The following is a 19,742-nucleotide window of genomic DNA, read 5'->3' on the forward strand; positions in this document are numbered from 1 at the left end:
ATTAAAGATACAAATAAGGAAGAGAGGTCATCCCAAAAAACGATGGAAGTTATTTCCCTCACAATGATCTGTGGCTGAAATAATCCTGAAAGTCAACTTTCTAAGTGATTCCAGAGACATGAGAGCCCAGGAATGCACTGGTGGCATTTTATTTGCATTTTTACACTGCAGACTTATTTGCTTTGCATGTTTGACAAACTCGGCACCATACAGCTCTGGGCATGCCTCCTTTCACTATGTCTTGCGTTGTGAAGGAATAGAGAAGGTGCTACTGCAAGATTCCTCATTGTCCTCAAGTGTACAACAAATCCAGAGTCCCAAGATGAACCAACATTCTCAAAGAGGTTCGTGAGAATGATCCTGGGAATGAGGAGGGATTGATGGCTCTGGGCCCGTGCTCGCTGCTGTTTAAAAGAATGAGAGGGAATCTCATCGAAACCTGCTGAATATTGCAATGTCTACATTGAATGGCGTGGAGAGGACGTTTCCCCATAGCGATAGAGTCTAGGTCTGGAGGGCAGAGCCTCAGAATAGGAGGATGTCCCTTTAAAATAGAGATCAGGAAGAATTTCATTAGGTAGTGAACCTGTTGAATTCATTGCCAAAGATGACTATGGTGGCCAAGTCATTGGGTATATTTAAAGCAGAAGTTGATAAGTTCTGGAATACTTATGGTCTAATGCGAAGGGCATCAAAGGTTACAGGGAGAAGGCAGGAGAACAGGGGTGAGAGGGAAAATAATTCAGCCATGACAGAATAGCGGAGCAGACTCAACGGACAAAATGGCCTAATTCTACTCCTATGTCTTATTCTCTTATGATCTAACATACTAGACTTATAGATTTCAGACGGTTTCTACATTAGAATGCCTGGACTCTCCTAATCTCAAACTGAATTCAAGTGTTTATCTAAAATTGTTTTGACAATAATATTTCATTTACATAGTTTCTTTAACATAGTGAAATAACTCAAGGTGATTTGCAGGAACATTGTGGAGCAAATAGTGATTGAGTTATGCAGATGGCCTTCGAACTCAGAGAGATAATTCTTTAGGAAATTTATAAAAGAAGCAAGAGAGAGTGGAGAGGTCAATGGAGGGAACTCCAGAGCACATCAACTTGACATCTGAAGGCACAGTCACCAGTGGCTGTCTGAAACAATACTGTGTAGGAAGACAAGTGCCGGAAGAAGCAGATTTAAGCAGGTTGTAGGGATTGAGGAGGCCACAGAGATAGGGAGGGAAGAGATCATGGAAGGATTTGAAAAATAAGATGAGAATTCAGATATTAGGGCCATGAATTTACTGCAGGAAAATGGGCCAAGGTAAAAGGTCAGTCATGATCTTTCTGAATGGAACAGCATGAGTGAAGGGCAGAATGGCCTACTCTTGTTTCTATTTCTTTTGCTTTTATGTTCTCAATTTATGGCTTTAGGCCTGCTGGGCCGCCTGGAAATGGATTTAATTTCCACTTGTGTATATTGTGCTGATGTATTTCTTCCCTGCTTCATTATTAAATGTTATCTTTGTTAGCCTGGGGATACTTGAATGCAGTGAAAGAGTGTTCACTCAAAGTAGAAAAAAATATAGCCTCGTAAAACATAATTTATTCAACCTTTTGCTCTCTCCCCAAGCAGCTGATTCTCAAGCTCAGATAACTCGAAATCACTGCTGGAATTATCATTTGGATTTCTCCAGGACAGAGATACTGCAAGTCTACTAGACTGTAGAGGCAGGTTTGGGAATAGATCTTGGGAGAGATGAGGAGGGGTGGGATGAGGAAACTAGAGGTCAGATACTATTGGATGATTTGTCCTGCTAATGCTGCAATGTGATTGGCAGTAAAATGAAAGCCTGGTTGCGCCTTCACACAGAATCTGAGTTTGGTAGCAACATCATGAAATCTTAGTGATGGAGGAGACCATTAGTTACTGGGCATGTGTCAGTGTTTCAAATGAGTTATCCAATTAGTCTCATTCCCCACATCCTCAAATCTCCGTTATTACAGGTATTGATCCCTTTCATTTTTAGAAAGTTACAGTAGAATCAACTTTCACCGGCCCTTCAGATTACACATATTCAGTCAGGGCTTTTCCTATCCCTATCATCTCCCATCTCTCCACCCAAACCCTCTTAACTTCTAATAAATATCCCCTTGCCATCTTCTATAAGGACTTAGATCCAGCATATCCCTTGTCTCCACAGAACACTGTCCTTGATTTTAAATTGGGACCCAAGTGAAATATACAGCAGCTTAATGCATGGAAATGAAAATACTCCCCCAAAAGGTCTCACAATGTAGGAGGACATTAAATCAAGAAGCCAAGAAGTCAGAGAAGGCCATTTGGACCCTTTAGTGTATTCTGCCATTCAGTAAGATCTGAGCAATCTACTACAAATCCAGAACCATTTCTGATTCCCCTGCCTTTCTTTGCATCAAAACATCTATCAATCTCTGAACATAATTAAAGACTGAACTCTCCACTGATGTCTGGATTGGAGACTTCCAGTTCTGTGGGGGGAGGGCTGGTGGCGGCACAGTAGCGTAGTGGTTAACGTAATGGTATTACAGCACCAGCAACCAGAGTTCAATTCCCACTGCTGGCAGCAAGGAATTTGTACCTTCTCCCTGTGACCTCCGCTCTGGTTTCCCGTCACATTCCAAAGATATATGGGTTAGTAGGTTAACTGGTCACATGGTAGTAATTGGGCAGTGCAGGCTCACTGGATCAGAAAAGCCAGTTAGCTCTGAATACAAAAAATAAATAAAATAAAATAAATAAACACATCATGAATAGTGAAAAATTCGCCCTTTGCTTTCCCTTACCTCATCGCACTGTGCTATCTGGTGAGTAATGTCCTTGAGTTCTTTCATCGATTTCTCATCTTGAAAGTCATGTGGGAATGTTTCTGTCCACTCAGTCAGAAGCTGGATGATCTTTGGGACAAATTCCTTGACCCTCGCCTGTAAGACAACAAGTCAGGAGGTTAATTTCATGACAACACTGTGCTTAGATCGGGTACCTTTGACATAAACATCTTAGAGTTTGTCAGAAGCTTCGTGGATAGCAAACCAAATTTTGGAAGGATCAAAAACTGGGAGAGGAGGGGCAATACTGAGGCATTAAGAATTAACATAGGTCCAAACTAACTAAGAGCATGTGAGTGCAGTATAGACTAAATGCACAGGAGATCAGAGTCTGCGAGGATGGTCCGGGGGATAGGTGTGATAGTGAAGGTAGAGACAAGACCACAAATGTACTGCAAAGGAATAACAAGCAACAAGGCTGCAGTTCTACAACTATTTGAAATACATTTTTCTTAACAACATTTATTCTTTAATGATTCACAATCATTTATCTGACTGGTTCTCAACAATTAAACATTCTCAGGGTCAGTCCTGATGAAAGGCCTTGGCCCCAAATGTCGAATGTTTATTCCATTCCATAGATGCTACGTGATCTGCTGAGTTCCTCCAGCATCTTGTATGTATTACTCTGGCCTACAGAGATTTATGAAGCCATCTTGAAGGGCTTATACTCGTTAGTGCATCGGAAAAAAACCTCTGCAGCCACCACAGTCATTCCAAACTTTAAAAATATCCTGACAGAAACGCAAATGCTCAAGATTCGAAGGCATCCTGAGAGTCTGGTGACCTTTCTGTGCATGTACAGTAGTACATCACGAGAAAGGGATATTGAGTGCAAGTGCACAGGCATGCAAATCGTCCTCAAGCACATGAACCTGTTTCAAACATTATACAGTACATGAATCACTGTGTCTGATTACTAACAGGGCAACGGGCAGTGAAGTGATTAGAAAGATGCATTCTGCCACAGGTACTGTCTGCTGTGGGCCGAGTCTGTTATTACTGCGGAGATCACTGTGGGTCAGAGGGCATTGTTGTAATATAGAAAGCTGCCTGATGTTGGCACCATGCCTTGATTAACTTTCACAGAGCACTGCATGTTCACAACAGTTTGGCGTCACTGCAAGCAGCTGTGGTATCTCGCCAGGCGAGAAATGCTGGCAAACATTCACCTCAACCTGTATCTGGATACTGAGCACTAAAGGGGCAGATGAGAACATCAAATGAGGGATTCAGGGAGGAACACCTTTTAATCCTCCTTTGACTTGTGACAAATTGGCATTGGGAATCAACAGTAGTTAATAAAATAAACTACAATCCCTATGAGAGGGTTAGACTAGAGAGTAAATATTTAATCTTGAAATTCAACTCTCATTCTACCAAAGCTGATTTGTATGTCAATAGGGCCGCAGTCACCAGCACTCTCTGGTTTGGAGGCTGTGGATCCGAGTTCTGCTCCAGTGACTGACACATAAATTTTGGCCAATACTTCAATGTTGGATGATGGAGTGTTGGAGATGCTAAAATTCAAATCCCATATGGTGTCCGGGACTCTGACATAGTCTGTCTTTACAGGTGGAAGTAAAAGAGCCCATGGCATTACCGAGGAGGGTAAGGGAGATTCCTCTTCATGTCATTGCTAATATTCGACTATCAATCAGCAGTACTAAAACAAGTTAATCTGGTTATTATTGTACTGTTATTTGAAGGTGTGTGCAAATTGCCTGACAGGTTTTCTGCATGACAACAATGATTACTCTTTGAAAAGCTACTCTCTAAATCTCTTTGAGCAAAGAACAAAGAAGCAGGCCCTTCGGCCCACCATTTCTGTACCAACCATGATGCCAACCTAACTAATCCCATCAGCCTTTATATGATCTGTAATTTCCTGCACGTTTTTCTGTCTGTCTAAATGCCTCTTAAGCGTTTCTATGATTTATGTGTCTATCACCTCCCCTGACAGTACGGTCCAAGCACCAACCTCTTTGGAGTTGTCGTAAAAAAATGAGGAGTGCTATGTAAATACAGATGATTCTGTACATTAGAAATTTAGTCAAGTGATGACATGATTTGGATTTCCAGCATCTGCTGAGATTCTTGTGTTTATGATATAAATAGAAAAGGGTTTTCGTCAATACTGGGTACAGCAGGTTTTTTTTCCATTGAGGTTGGGAGAGTCTAGAACTAGAGGTCATAGGTTAAGTGTGAAAAGTGAATATTTAATTGGAACCTGAGGGGGAGCTTCTTCACCCAGAGGGTGGAACGAGCTGCTAGTAGAAGTGGTGGATGCGGGTTTAATTTCAGCATGCAAGAGAAATCTAGATAGGTACACGGATGGGCAGAGCAATGCAGAGCTATGCTCCAGGTGCAGCACAATGGGATGAGGCAGAATAATAGTTTGGCATGGACTAGATGGGCCCAAGGGCCTGTTTCTGTGCCGCAGTGGTCTATGAATCTTTAAAAGACCTGTAAAGGAAAATCTGAACTGCAACTGTGTCATAAATTTAAAGGTGCATCTTTTATATTGTTACAGTTGAAAGGTGACAGCTGAATTTTCAGGCTAACTTTATCCTAAGCACTGGGATTTTCTCTGTAAGCATTTCTTCCTCCCACCTCCTTTAACTCCTCCCACTTTATATCTCTTTGCCTAATTCAGCCCTTGTCTGGAGAGAGCTGACGGAGAGAAACTATGTACATTGGCACAAGTGCCGAGAACCAGAGGCCACAGAGCAAAGGTGACTCAGCAAAAGAACCAGGGGTGACATGAAGGAAACGCATTCTTTTCATTAATACGGCAAATGATTCAGGTCAGGAATGCATTGCCTGAGCGCTGGCGAGTGGAACTACAACCCCAGCATTTAAAGATGAAAGATGAGCTTTATTTTTCACATGCACATCAAAACGTAGAAACACGCAGTGAAATGTGTCATCGACGTCAACAACCGACCCACTCTGAGAATGTGCTGGGGGCAGCCCGCAGGCGTAGTCAAGCTTCTGACACCAGCGTGGCATGCCCACCACTTGCTAACCCTAACCGTCTGGAATGTGGGAGGGAACCAGAGCACGCGGGGAAAAACCCACACTGTCATGGGGAGAACGTAGAAACTGCTTACGGACGCAAGCTGGAATTGAACCCTGGTCTTACAACTGGCATTGTAAAGTGTCATGGTAACAATGCCACCCTATTCAATAGGGAGCTGGAGAAGTGGCTACTGTAGGGGCACGGCAGCCGGTTGTCTGTTAACATGGCAGCTCTTGGGAGCTTGCTGTGCATAAATCAGCAGCCATGTCCTGTATTGCAACAGTAGCTACACCCTCAATTACTTCATTTGGGATGCTAGAAGGGATGTGAAAGGAGCAAATCAATGTAGGCTCTTTATGTGTGCTTCTGGGATACTGGAGACACAAACAGATGACTCACAGCCATCTGCCAGAGGCAGGCACAGATCTAACCCAAGAACTGTTAAAGCTCCCTTCTGTTACCCAGCAGAGCTTTTCCATATTCTGCAAGGACATTGTTGAAACCAACATTTCTGTCTCACAGATTATTCCCAGCGAGTGAGCTCATCAGAGCTGACAGATTTCACACTCCTAGCTGCCGATGCAGGCGTTTTGACTCTCTGTCACAAACACATATGAAACCTTCCTCACACGCCCCGTCACTGAGCGTGTGCAAGATTGGAGCTCTGTTGCTAGGAGTCTCTTTCTCATCTTTCATTTTCTGGGGTTTAAGTCATTGGCAAGGAGAGAGGAATTTGGATTAAAACAAAAGCCACATAGGCATACAAATGTTAAACCCTAGGCCTTTCAAAGGAATATCCCAAGAAAGTCGAAAAATGGAGAGCTATGTAGGAGGGAATGGTTAAGTAGATCTCAGAGCAGGTTAAAATGTTGAAAGCAGAGTTCGATACGCTCTTGATTTGTAAGGGTATCAAAGGTTACGGGGAGAATGTAGCAGAATGGGATTAAGAGGGATGATAAATCAGCCATGATCAAATGACTGATCTGGTCATGGACTCATCTCCACCTACCTGCCATTTCCCCATAACCGTTTAGAACAGAGAGGGGGAGGCATTTCAGAGGGTGTTGAATCTGTGGAAGTCATTGCCACAGATAGCTGTGGCGCCAAAGTCAATGGGCATATTGAAAGCAGAGTTCGATATGCTCTTGATTAGTAAGGGCTTCAAAGGTTACGGGGAGAAGTTAGGAGAACAGGGTTAAGAGGGATAATAAATCAGCTGTGATCAAATGGCAAAGCAAGTTCAAAGAGTCGAATGCCTGATTCTGCTCCTATGGTCTTATGAACTGGCACTGATCACTCAGATAAATACCATCAGAGGGGAGCGGACACTGGGAGAGTACTAGCTACAAGCATGTTCTGGCCTCTGACAGAATTAAAGGCACGGTTGAAGGAGAAATGTGCTCTCCCGCTCTGTTCTGTACCTTATCTGCTTCCAATCCTGTTTCCAGCTGCTTGGTGCAGATTTGCCCGACTTTCACCAGCAACTCTTGAGGGTGGATGAAGACGCGGGAACTCAGGAGAAAGGTGAAGATATAAGTCCGCTGTGTGGGAGAGAAGGGAACAGACATCCTTTCAGTGACCAGTTTCACAATCATCTGAGTTTAAAACTGGGCAGGATTTTAATTGACATGCAACCCCAATGTAAATAATTTGGATAATCTAACAAGACTAAGTCTTGCACAGAGAGAGGCTGTTCTGCCCATCATGTCAGTGCCAATCAAGTAGTTATTTACATTAATCTAATTCTAAAATACCCACATTCCTACCAAATTTCCGAGGTTCTACCACTAGGGGCAATTCACAGCAGCAAATTAACCTACCAACCCACACGTGTTTGGGATGTTGGAGGAAATCAGAGCAGTGGAAGAAATCCGTGGTCATGGAAAACGTGCAAACTCCACACAAACAGCACCCCAGATTAGGATTGAACTTGGGTCACAGCAGCTGTGAAGAAAGGTTTTTCAACCTGAAACATTAACCCTGTTTATCTTTTCATGGATGCTGCCTAACCTGCTGATAGATTCCCGCTTTTTATGTTTTTATTTTAGATTTTCACATCCGCAGAGTTTTTATTCTGGACTATCCTGGGGAAGGTCACCCATTTCTCATCCAAACTGTTTCCTGTCACCAACTCAAACCCTGATAGGAAGGTTCAATACCAACACAGCCATGATCTAAACCTCTTTAACTTAAAGAAACAGAACCTCCACCTGATGAAGAAATGAGGGGATTAACCCATGCCGAATACTTACATCAGGGTAGTAATCGACCGTGGGTACCAAGTGCTCAATCAGTACCTCAAGGGACCCTGATACGAGGCTGCCATCCTGGTAAACTGGGTCACCGCATTTCTCCTCCATGTCTGGTTGCACATGTCCACTACAACTGGTACCAAGCATGCTTGGGAAAATTGGTGTTTGGGGCATAGTTTCCTAGAGGGGAAAAAAAAGAGAAAGCATCAGTACTTAGGCCTGCCTCACTCCTCCTTTCATCGAGGAACTCCTGCTTTCCTGAAGCACCACTCGCCACCTGGAAAGACCCAAAGTGCTTGACAGCAAACGGAATTGTGAAGCGGGGAAGCTAAGCAGCCGATTACACAGGAACTCCCAGTGACGATGAACAAATGTGCCTGGAAATCAGAAATCCATTCATTATTGTCACACGTACTGAGGTACAATAAAAAAAACATTGTTTTTGGATGCCATCCATATCAATACATTGGGATGATAAGACGGTATGTTCGTTGTTATAACGTGTCGGAGAACGCTGAATATAGAACATGGAGCAGTACAGCAATGCCAGCACATTAACCTACACCATGATCAATCCAACCACTCCCTCCCATATAGCCCATGACCCTCCATATTTGTAGCATCCATGTGAGGTCTGAGAGCCTTGTAAATGTAGGAAGAAGTCCAGTCAACCTGTACACAGAAAGTTCCCACTGACAATGGCTACCATCCTGCTTCCTACTGTCTCCTGGCTAAGATGATGATGACTTGTGCTCTTTCACCACTATCTATATCTTTAACTCTTACCAGCAGATGTCTCATTTTCTCACTTGGTTCACCTCACTACCTGGGTCCCATTGCTTTTGGATACTATTCCTGCACTTTTTAATAACCTTTATTTGTTGGTCAAGCCTTCACTGACTGCTGTTCATAGACTACTAATTGTGCTGTCATTGGAGAGGGTCCAGAGGAGGTTCCCGGGAATGAAAGGGTTAACACATGAAAAGCATTTGATTGGTTCTGGGCCTGCATTCCTTGGAGTTTAGATGAAAGACAGAGGGTCCCATTGAATCCTACTACAAATTGATTTGTATGCAATGCAATGCAACCCCTTTAAAACAGAGATAAAGAGGAACTTCTACAGCAAGAAGGTGATGAATCTGTGGAATTTCACTGACACGGATGACTGTGGAGGCCAAGATATTGGTTATATCTACAGCAGAGTCTGATAGGTTCTAGATTCAAAAGGGTGTCAAAGGTTACAGGAAGAAAGCAGTAGAATAGGATTGAGAGGCAAAAAGACTCGATTGACCAATTAGCCTCATTCTGCTCATATCTTATGGTTTTATGATCATAGTGTAAAACAACCACTACAGTTTCAGTTCAAAGGATTGGCGCCAAAGTGACAAGGGCAGGCTGATTTTTGAGTCACATTGGAGACCGAGTTCTTTGAGTCAGTTGTTGATGCAAAGTACACAACAAGCACATCCTTCCACTCGTGTCTCAGGGCAAGAGGGCAACTGATAATCATGTCCAAAAGTCCACTGCAGAAGATGACGCAATAGCTTGACAAGAACATAAATATACAAAAAAAATGGACCATGTTACAGGAAGGTAAGCAAAAGCTTCATTGAAATAGTCAGAGAAGCAGCAAGGTTTTGGAGAGGTGTTCCAGAAACAAATATCTGGGCAGCAAAAGCAAGAGACAAACCAGTTCCAATCAGGGATTATCCAAGAGGCTAACAATGGATGAGTATGGAGATGTGAGGCAGGGAGAACATGGAGGTATGGCGTTTGTCAACTCAGGCCTAGGGGGCCGGCGTCGGGCATGATGACGGACTCTCCAGTCCACCCTCTCCCTCATCAGTGTGTTCAGTTCATCTACATTTGCTGCGCTGCTATCTTCTAGAAGCGTGTTGACCATAGTCTTGGGAGGGCACCCAGGGTTCATCCTCCCATGTGATGACTAGGCTGGTAGGTAGCTCAGGGTGGCGTAGACAGTGCCCCGCTAGTTGCAGTCTTCTCACCTCCATTTTAGTAGTGAGCACTGGTAGGTTGTCATAGAGCTCGACGTTTGTCATGTGCTGTTGCACAGCACATATGGAGGTAGGGAGGGACAAAGCCGTGGAAGGATTTCCAAACAAGGATGGAAACACAAAATTCCAGGCATTGCTTAACTGGGAGCCAGGGCATGAGGACAATGGGAAATTAGGTTTAGGTGACAAGGAAGACTTGGGCAGAGAAGTTTTCAATGACATGGTTACCAGGGAAAAAAAATCTTATACAGTACTGTGTAAAAGTCTCAGGCACATATATATAGCTAGGGTGCCCGAGACTTTTGCACAGTACTATAGTAATTTCATGTATTGCGTTGTACTGCTGTCACAAAAAAAAACAAATTTCATGACATATGTGAGTGATGGTAAACCTGATTCTGACTGTGGACTGTGAGTGGGAAGGGGGCAGGGAAAGGGGAGAGAGCGGGAGATACCTGAGAGACATTCTGTAATGATCAATAAACCAGTTGTTTGGAATCAAACAATTTTGCCTGATGTCTTAATGCTGCACTACCCCCCCCCCCCCCCCAACCCCTGGCACTCTTTCTCTGCCATACAATATAGAGTATAGACAGGAGGTGGTTATCAATGGAACATCATCAAATTTATATCCAATCAGATGCAGGAAAGTGTGTTCTTGTAAAGAAATCAGGTCAATTCTTAAGTCAAGAACATGCACTGCATTCTATCTGCCTTCCAGTAGTCTGTCCTTGTGCTTTTCTCTCAGAGTTAAGCAGGTGCTTCTCACTCTGTTGGGATCTTGCTCTGTACAAGTGCTACATGTTATGGTTGCAGGAGCAACTTTGAAAAGAGCTTTGGTTTTTCCCAATATTCTGAAGGGAAAGGCGAGTGTGTGCCTTTTACAAAAGTACCCATAGAACCCTGCCTGGACACCAGAGGACAACTCCTGTTTGGATAACACAATGATTCCCAAACCACTCCCGGGCCCTGTTTATCAGCCGGGATTAAGTCCTGCATTGTGTGCTCTGCGCAACAGGATACAAAGCCCCACTACCAAAACACAGAGCCAACACATAGGGCAGATTAAAGAAAACAATTTCGGCTACACAAGCAGGAACCCTGACCTCATCAATGGTACTTCCTGATCCACAGCCCAGTGCTGAAAAAAAAGTGAAAAAGAAAGTCCTTCAACATTTTTAAAGAAATAGGCCACTTCCCAATTAACAATGGCATCTGCAACCCTCTGGACATAAAGCTTGCTGCCCAACTGGGGCACCCACCTGTGGGTGAAAGAAGACTTTGTTTCCTGACTGACATCCAGGTATCTGACAGAGCAGTTGAGACAATACTACGCCAGTAAACATGAGAGCAAACCCTCGCAAACCGTATGGCTGGTTATATCCCTTAAAATGGAAAGATCTTAGTGGGTAACAAGAAACGGGTGGGATTAAATGGACAGCACCTTCTGAGCACTAATGGCCTTCAGTCCAGATGTCCAACAGGACACCTCTCTTAGGGGCTGCAAACTGAGTGATATCTCAAGCAAGACATGATCCAGCAAAAATTCAATTTAGAACCTATTCCCCTCTCTGTTTCCACAGTATAATCAACTGCTCCATATCTGATTTTAATTGTTGACTATCTGGTTTTATCAGGACCCAACAAGAAGTGACTATTCCAATTCCAATGTACAGCCAGTGTGCACTGAACACAGAAGCCTGGAGATAAAACTGCAGATTGTTATTGTACAAACATGTTTATGGAACACAACCTTCACCAGCCTCCTTGTCCAAGTCAGGCGAGGTTTTGTTGTTCCATTGTAGGTAGGTGTAAACCATCAGCCAAAGCTCTCCAGTAGAGCTTAAACCAAGTGGACTGCAGACAGACTCTCCCATCGGCCCTAATCATACATCCACACTGAACAAAGCCATTTGGCCCGTCAGATTTAGACCAGCTCTCAGAGCAATCCCATTTCACCCTGAGATCTGTTCTCTCTCACCTGCCCACCAACTTCCCCTGATTCTTCCGTATTGAGCTGGCTAACTTACAGCGACTAATTAACCTATTGACCTGGATGTCTTTGGGATTTGGGAGAAGGCAAGAACACCTGGAGGAAACCCATGCAGTCACAGGAAGAACGTGCAAAGTACTGGTGAACTTTCATTTCAACATTTAATTGTTGGAATAAAATTAAGTCACGGCCACTTGACTGAAGTCAGAATAGCTAGTGAAGGAAGGACAGGGAGGGCTGGAACTGTGTGGCAGTTGACAGAGATGCACAATGACGACCAGTGTCATGCCACGGCATTGACCTTCTCCCAGTCGTGGTGGAAAAACTGGTGGGCAAATAAAAAGAAAAATAGCCGGATTACTGTTCAATCCTCTATTGAACAATACAGGAAGAAAGACTGCTTCATTCACATTCCAGAACATTGCTCACAGCTCGTCAAACATCTTGTGAATGCAGCAAGTTAAAAATACACAACTATCTCACTTCGTCTTGGCAAAGCCAGGAGGTGGCTGGAGAAAGATTACACGTACATGCTCCCGGCGTACGCAGCCTGCTCCAGAAAAAAAATGGCACGGCGCAGCACCTGGCGTGCCATAACCCTTTGTTGAAAACAACTTGTGAACATGGGGCGCTGTAACCCGAGTTGCGTACGGTGTGTCGAGCGGGGAGCGTTCGCGGGTTGAGGGGGTCACGTGCCGGTGTCTGGGATCAGGTATAATTGACCACCAGCTCGCTTCTTTGCAACTGGTATCGCTTTGTTATTGTCACATGGACCGAGATACAGTGAAAAGGTTGTTTTACACACTGTTCGTACAGATCATCACACAGTGCCACAATGCAGAATAAAGTGTAAAGTCTACACAGAAAGTGCAGTGCAGGTAAACGATAAAGTGCAAATTCATGACTAGATGGACTGTAAGATCAACAGTCCAACCTATCTACCAAAGACTATTAACACGATTAAATAATAGCATCAAATTGTGAGATTCGGCTCCACCTGGGACAGCAGCACAGCATTTAGATCAGGGGTTCCCAAACCTCACGGTTAATGGCAGGGGGTCCATGGCATAAATAAGGTTGGGAACCCCCGATTTAGACTGACAGCAGTGCAATGCAATATTGCATTGTGGAACCTCGGTTATCCTGTGACACTATTTGAATGAGGTACAGGTTTCCCTGTTGTTCCGGCTCATATCCATACACAAATAAACTTGAATCAAACCAAAGTGAGAACACGCACGAACTGCTCATGACTACACTTGCGTCCATGGGATCTTGCTGTGCTATTAGCCACGTTCGCCACATCACAACGGCAATCACAATCCCCTCACTGGAAGGAAAGGGTTTTGAGCTAGACCAAGACTGAGCCAGCACAACTTAAACGCAAGTCTTCTTCTCGACCCGGAGTTCCATCCGAGGGGATCAGTTCACAGTTTCGTACTGAATATATCCAAACATGCCCACTACATTCCAGGAACCAGCCAGTCAGCTGACGGAGCGACTGTAAACAGTGAGTGAAGCTGGCTGATGCTGGACAGTAATCTAAAGCCTTTACCCCATTATCGGCGCTGAAAGGAACTGGGAACTAAACACATCGGACGCCAGTCCAGCAATCAATGAGTTAAACAGAGCGGGAGAATTAACAGTTCTGCTCTTTGGGCGGCCTGTATCAGCTCCGTAGCTAAGCGGCAGAGCCTATGATGTACAGCAAGATCCCCAATGCAGTAACTATATTAAGGAGCCAGTTACTTTATTTTGTTTTCCAGGACTAAGTACTGACCAGCAACAGCAACAAAGATGCCGCACTCTTCTGAAAATTCTGCCACTGGATCGTTCACGTCCATCTGAAAGGGCCTCGGATTAACGTCTCATTAGAAAGGTTACACCTCTGACAGTGCCGTGCTCCCCCGCCATCGCAATGGATTATTAGGCCGGATCAGGTGCCTTTACTGTGATGATTTTTCTCAGTTTTGCAGTCACTCTCGGAGCGATCTTTTCACATGTATAGGGGGTTTGGAACGGGGACAAACAAGAGACTGTACGGAGGAGAAGGCGGGGAAAACCCATCCACATCTACCGAGTGTTTATACCGGTGCTAACAGATGTAAAGTACAAACTAGTCCCCTTTCTCCCAGCGACCAACACACAGAAGTAGTTAATCTTGGAGCTTTGGCTGTCATGGAGTCTTTAGTTAATGCACCTGTTTCACAACCTGCCTAATTTTTATTCTTTATGTTAAAACAAATGGAAAGGGCAACAGACCCTGCCCTATCTGTACACACATACTGAGCACACAGCTCCAGATCGGAATGCTTAGTGTTTACTGTATACATATAGGAACTGGTACAAAGGAACAGAGTACACATTAACCAAACGAGAGATCACGGTGTGTACCAGAGACACAGACGTTAACGCTGAGGAGTATATGGGTTAGATTCTGTTTATAAGAAGTTTGAACACCGAAAAGAACATTTGAAAGACTTAACGCTAGTACTCAAACATGAAGCGAAAGAAAACGAATCCTTACCCTCATCCTCCGCAGTAACAGGTTTGTCTTCTCTCTCCGTTGTGGCTCAGTAAGACACTGAACACGCTTTGCTCCGGCAGCCACAGATGAAGTGAAATTAACTTCCCCAAACAAAAATTCCCGGTGGGGTTACCCTGCCTCTCTCTCTCTGCTCGTACTGACTGTGTGTGAGATAGTCTCAGACTTTGTAAATAAGACTTCGGCCCCTCCCACTTTTACTCCCCCTCTACTGCCTCCTTTGCGAAGTAACCAACCCAACAGGTTTGAGACTGCACTTCAGTGTTTGAAAAAGATCATGTTCTATAGCACCTCCTAGATAGCAAGCGGCAGCCAGAATAACAGAACACCCACGATAGGGACAATCTCAAAATTCCCCCATTTACAATAAGCGTAGGCAGGCATTTGACTCACTGTTGATCAAAACTGTAATGTTTCTCTTTTTTTGAAGCTTCAATGAAAAACATTGGAAATTTCCCCCAACTCCAACTCGTGTTGTCAAACACTCTGATTCCCTCCCAAACTTTCTCTGCCACCCTTTTCTCTCTTAAGGCATTTATTGTATCCCCTGTCTTCGCCAAGCTTTTGACCCTCTCTGTTCTGTTGCTTCTTTGCCTCAGTATTTCAAAATATTACTACTTAATTGACTCCGATCGAGAAATGCTTTCCTCTGTTAAAGCTGTTGTATAAATGAAAGTTGCTGTTGTTATTGACTAATTTACCACATCTTTCTTCTGTATTCTTCATCCCACACACCTGGAGAAGCACTTCCCAACTGTAAACACTGCTCCCTCCCCCACAACATGTTACTCTCCATGAAATAGTTAACCAAAGGATTCTTAATGCGTGGCTCTGTATGTTGGCACCCAATGTATTCCCATCATTTAATCACTCATACACACAATAGGGTATTGGATTTACTGTGTATGCTTGCATGAATATGAGTCTCAGTGCTGTATATGGTGACATACATGTACTTTGATAATAAATTTACTTTGAACTTTTGAAAACTGAGGTTCAGGAGTTTATAAATTGTCCTCATGAATTTGTTGACTAGATTTTATGCCTAATACAAGGGGCAGAATTTTAAGGTGATTGGAGTATAGAAGGATCATCTGTGTTTTTACACAGAGAGTAGTCAGTGTACGAAACATCCCGCCTGGGGTGATGATAGAGGCTGATATGTTAGGGACATTTAAGAAACTCTTAGATAAGCACATAGATAGAAAGCTCTTAGAAAGATGGAGGGCTATGTAGGAGAGAAGGGTTAGAGCAGTGGTTCCCAACGTGGGGGGTAATTTGATTTTTAAGGCGGGCAATTCGAGAATGAGTTATTAACAGTGAATTTTTTCTAGTCTGTGTGAGTATGAGTGTGTGCGAGTTAATACATATGTGTATATAAAGTATGCATACATAAAAATACTTGTGTGTATGTACATGTGTAATTGCGTATGTACTGTATATATAGTGTATCACCATCATTACAACCATCAAATGGCTTTCATAATTAAATTAATGAATTGACTGATGTAGGAAGGAACGAATGAACAAGTCCAAACGCTAAGAAACTCGTACGAGGTCGCGCCAATGCTGCTTTTTGCAGTAGCTTTCGGTTCTTGGTGGTGTGAAGGTGTGTACATTGCATCATCTCTTTTAAACGGTGTATCTGTCTTTGTATGCTGTAGAAACGAATCGACATTGTTTTATTTATTTATTATTATTATTTTAATATCACTTAATGTTCTTTTTTTTTACAATTTCTTAGTAATTTCTTCCTCAGAACTTTAACAGTCCTTTGGTTCTTTTATTTTTCTCTTTCATGAATGCCATGTTCTTTGGAAGCTTGTTTAAACCGAGTTAATGGTCTTTTAGGCTTCCTCCAGGTGAATAGGAGTTCACTTTTTGAATAATAAGAATTATATATCACCACAGGGGGCATCAGGATTTTAGAGGTGATTAGGTGGGGCATGGCCAAAAAAAGGTTGGGAACCACTGGGTTAGAGTGAAGGTTGGCATGACATTGTGGGCTGAAGGACCTGTACTGTGCTGTAGGGTTCAATGTTCTATGTTTCTATAAAGCAATGTTAAATTTTCAGATTAGGATTTAGTCTAAAAGTTCCATCTGCCCCTTTGGGATGATGTGTACACTCCCACACTGATTTAGGAATCCAAGTCAACACTCTGCCAGCCCCTATCCCTTAACAAGACCTGATAGAGAGTGGGTTGAATTTCTTCTCTAGTGCCGTGATTCTAACCACCAGCTAATAGAAATCCCACTTTATTTATCTCATTCGTACTTTGTTGAATCTTGTGGTACAACATGACTACCTAAGTAGACTCTCCAACAGTCTACACTTCTACTTCAGATTCCAGCAGTCATTTGCAAGAAAGGTGTCATGCAAAAAATAAATTATATATCAAGTTAAAGATGAAAGATTAGCTTTACTTATCACAAGTCCACTGAACTTTATAACTTAATACGTTGTATGTGTCAAATCAAATTAGTGAGGATTGCGCTGGCAGCCCGCAAGTGTTGCCACACTTCCAGTGCCACCATAGCATTCCCACAACTAATCCTAACCAGTACATCTTTGGAATGTGGAAGGGAACCAGAGAATCTGAAGGAGACCACATAGTCACGGGCAGAACTCTTCAGAGACAGCGGTGGGAATCGAACCATGACCTTACAACTGGTTGCTATAAAGCAATGTGCTGATTGCTACACTGCCGTGCCATGCCGAAAATGAGCAGTCAGACCAGGAGCTAGGATTTGCATGATGGGCCAAATGGCCTCCTTCTGTGCTGTCCTATCCTAGGGTTCTGTATGACGCAGCAGACGGCAAATTTGGCAGTGCACTTCACCCTGCGTACTGCACCTTTCTGTGCACTCACGTTTCTGGTCTAGACTTGAAGTGACACAGAGCCAACCTGACAGGCAGTAATGAAAGTTAAAGGCTATCATAATTCGCTTATCAGGAATACCAAATGTACAAACTGCCTTCATTAACTCCCATCTACATGTAAAAATCAGCTAATTCTCCTGCATAACAGGAAGTGACTGCTTTACTGAACTTGGGCAAGTAAAACTATTAGTCTAATTGGGTATGACGTGTTATTGGATTAGCCCAATTAATCTTCTATTATGTAAATTCAATAATGAAAAATAAATGTGCTCTCTAAGCTTTGAGGCACCCTCATTGAAGGGTCAGCCACCTGTGTGCTGGGAAGAACCAAACTGGAGAAAACGAAACTGAATAAAGTGCTTGTTTTATAATATTTATTTCTTCCCCTTAGTGCCTGAAACTGAGAGTGTGGTTGGACTGCCCTTCTGAGAAGGGGGGCAGTGCTGATAACACAACTCCTGCCCTGGGCTGAGGGAGAAAGTGGTAGCCCGCATGATTCAGATATCAACGGTTGGATAGCAGTGTCGCTTGCAAATGTGGCTAATTTTGTGAATGGTGTTTAATTGAAGACGGGCGAATTCTCCTCCACACTGCACCGCCATAATGCTCTGTATACTTCAGAGTGTAATGACTGTTAAATGTTAACAGCTGATGGACAACATTAATAATAACCCAGTCCTATCCAGCAACACCCAGCCTTTGACATTATAACTTCTTGGAACAATTTATGTAGAAATTGTATTAAACCAGAGCACAAACCATCTGAACTTAAAAACAACCATAAAAACATGAGAAATATGAGGAGCAGTTACTAATTAAGCCCTGTGGACTTGCTCCACCCTGCAATTACATCAAGGCTAGTCCGCTTCCCCACCTGATTTCCAAATCCCTCCAATCCCCTGCCCATCCTTGACCCTCTGGGGTAGAACCTTTCGACAAATCACAGCCTCCTGAGTGAGGGCATTTTTTTCCTCATCCCAATCTAAGTGGCCAACCTCGTCAACCAAAAACAATCCAGCTGTCCAAACAGCCTCTCAGCATTTAACGTGTGATGTCCTCTTCTGATGAGATTAATGAACCCTGCACATCATTACCCTTGCCTAATGACCTTAAGCCGCTTAGTGTTTCTATTTACATCAGCTTCTTACTTTACAGAGGTAAACTCGTATCTCCTAACGCTGTGGAATTGTGAATATTCCTCAGAGATTTAAGTTGAGCTGAAGATCAAGGAGTGCTACAATCCATGAAAAAGCAACCTGGTTGTTCAAAGAGTGACAACAGATGATATCCCGTTTTCCTCCCACCCAGGCTGATGGACGGGGTCCACTCAAAGCTGTCAGTCAGCGAGCTGGTGTGGGGTTGCTGCACTATGGGTGGCAAGGAAGCAAAGTCAATAGAGCTACTGTCTCACAGCTCCAACAACGAGGGTACAATCCTGACGCCTAGTGCTGACTGTGTGGAGTCTGCATGCTCTCTCTGTGACAGCAGGGATTTCCTTGGTGCTTCAGTTGTCTCCCACATACCATAAAGATTAAGTTGGTTAACTGATGGCTGTAAGTTGCCCCCCCCCCCCCCCCGGTGTGTGGACAATGATTAGAGTCTGGGAGTAGGTAGGAATAAAATAAACAGACTGAAGAACCCGTTTCTGTGCTGTATTGTTCTATAAACTGGGCTGGTGCCATTTATTTATTTAGAGATACACCTCCAATAGGACCACAACCTTGTCGTAGGGTTTGGAGGCTTGCGTGCCTCAATGACCCGGACAGCGATATTGGCTGGAGTCAGGGCCTTGTGCTTTGATTCTTGTTAAGTCAGGTCAAAGGGTAGAGGCCAGACTAAGAGCAGACCACTGGTCCTCCAGGTTCAGCGGGGTTCATTTCAGGCTAACAACCCTGAGCAGACTGGTCAAAAAAAAAAAATTGTTACGGAAACAGCAATGAAGATGGAGGACTTTGCAGTAAGTAATTTAGAGATACAGCACAGTAACAGGTCCTTCTGGCCCAATGAGCCCCTTGTCACCTAATTACACATCCGAATAATTAACCTACTAACTCATATGTCTTTGAAATGTGAGAGGAAACTGGAGAACCCAGAAGAAACCCATGAGGATACAAGGAGAACATACAAATTCTGTACAGACAATGCCAGAATTGAACCCAGGTCGCT

At 43.5% G+C, this 19,742-nt stretch overlaps 1 protein-coding gene across 5 annotated transcripts in view; it reads right to left on the minus strand.

Annotated features, from left to right (window-relative positions):
- Positions 1–19,742, minus strand: part of LOC140714303 (ras-GEF domain-containing family member 1A-like) — a 299,728-nt gene that overhangs the window by 19,077 nt on the left and 260,909 nt on the right. For 4 of the 5 annotated variants that reach the window (XM_073025409.1, XM_073025406.1, XM_073025408.1 and 1 more), the window contains 3 exons: positions 8,142–8,321; positions 7,311–7,430; positions 2,826–2,963 (listed from right to left, as the gene is read on the minus strand). In XM_073025409.1, coding sequence (XP_072881510.1) covers positions 2,826–2,963; positions 7,311–7,430; positions 8,142–8,315 — 432 coding nt within the window. In that variant the 5' untranslated portion in view covers positions 8,316–8,321. Of the gene's footprint in view, positions 1–2,825; positions 2,964–7,310; positions 7,431–8,141; positions 8,322–14,676; positions 14,896–19,742 lie in introns of those variants that run through there. The other variant, XM_073025407.1, reaches the window with a different exon arrangement.

The sequence above is a fragment of the Hemitrygon akajei genome, chromosome 21 (assembly GCF_048418815.1).
Source record: "Hemitrygon akajei chromosome 21, sHemAka1.3, whole genome shotgun sequence".
In the NCBI taxonomy this organism is placed as follows: Eukaryota; Metazoa; Chordata; class Chondrichthyes; order Myliobatiformes; family Dasyatidae; genus Hemitrygon; species Hemitrygon akajei.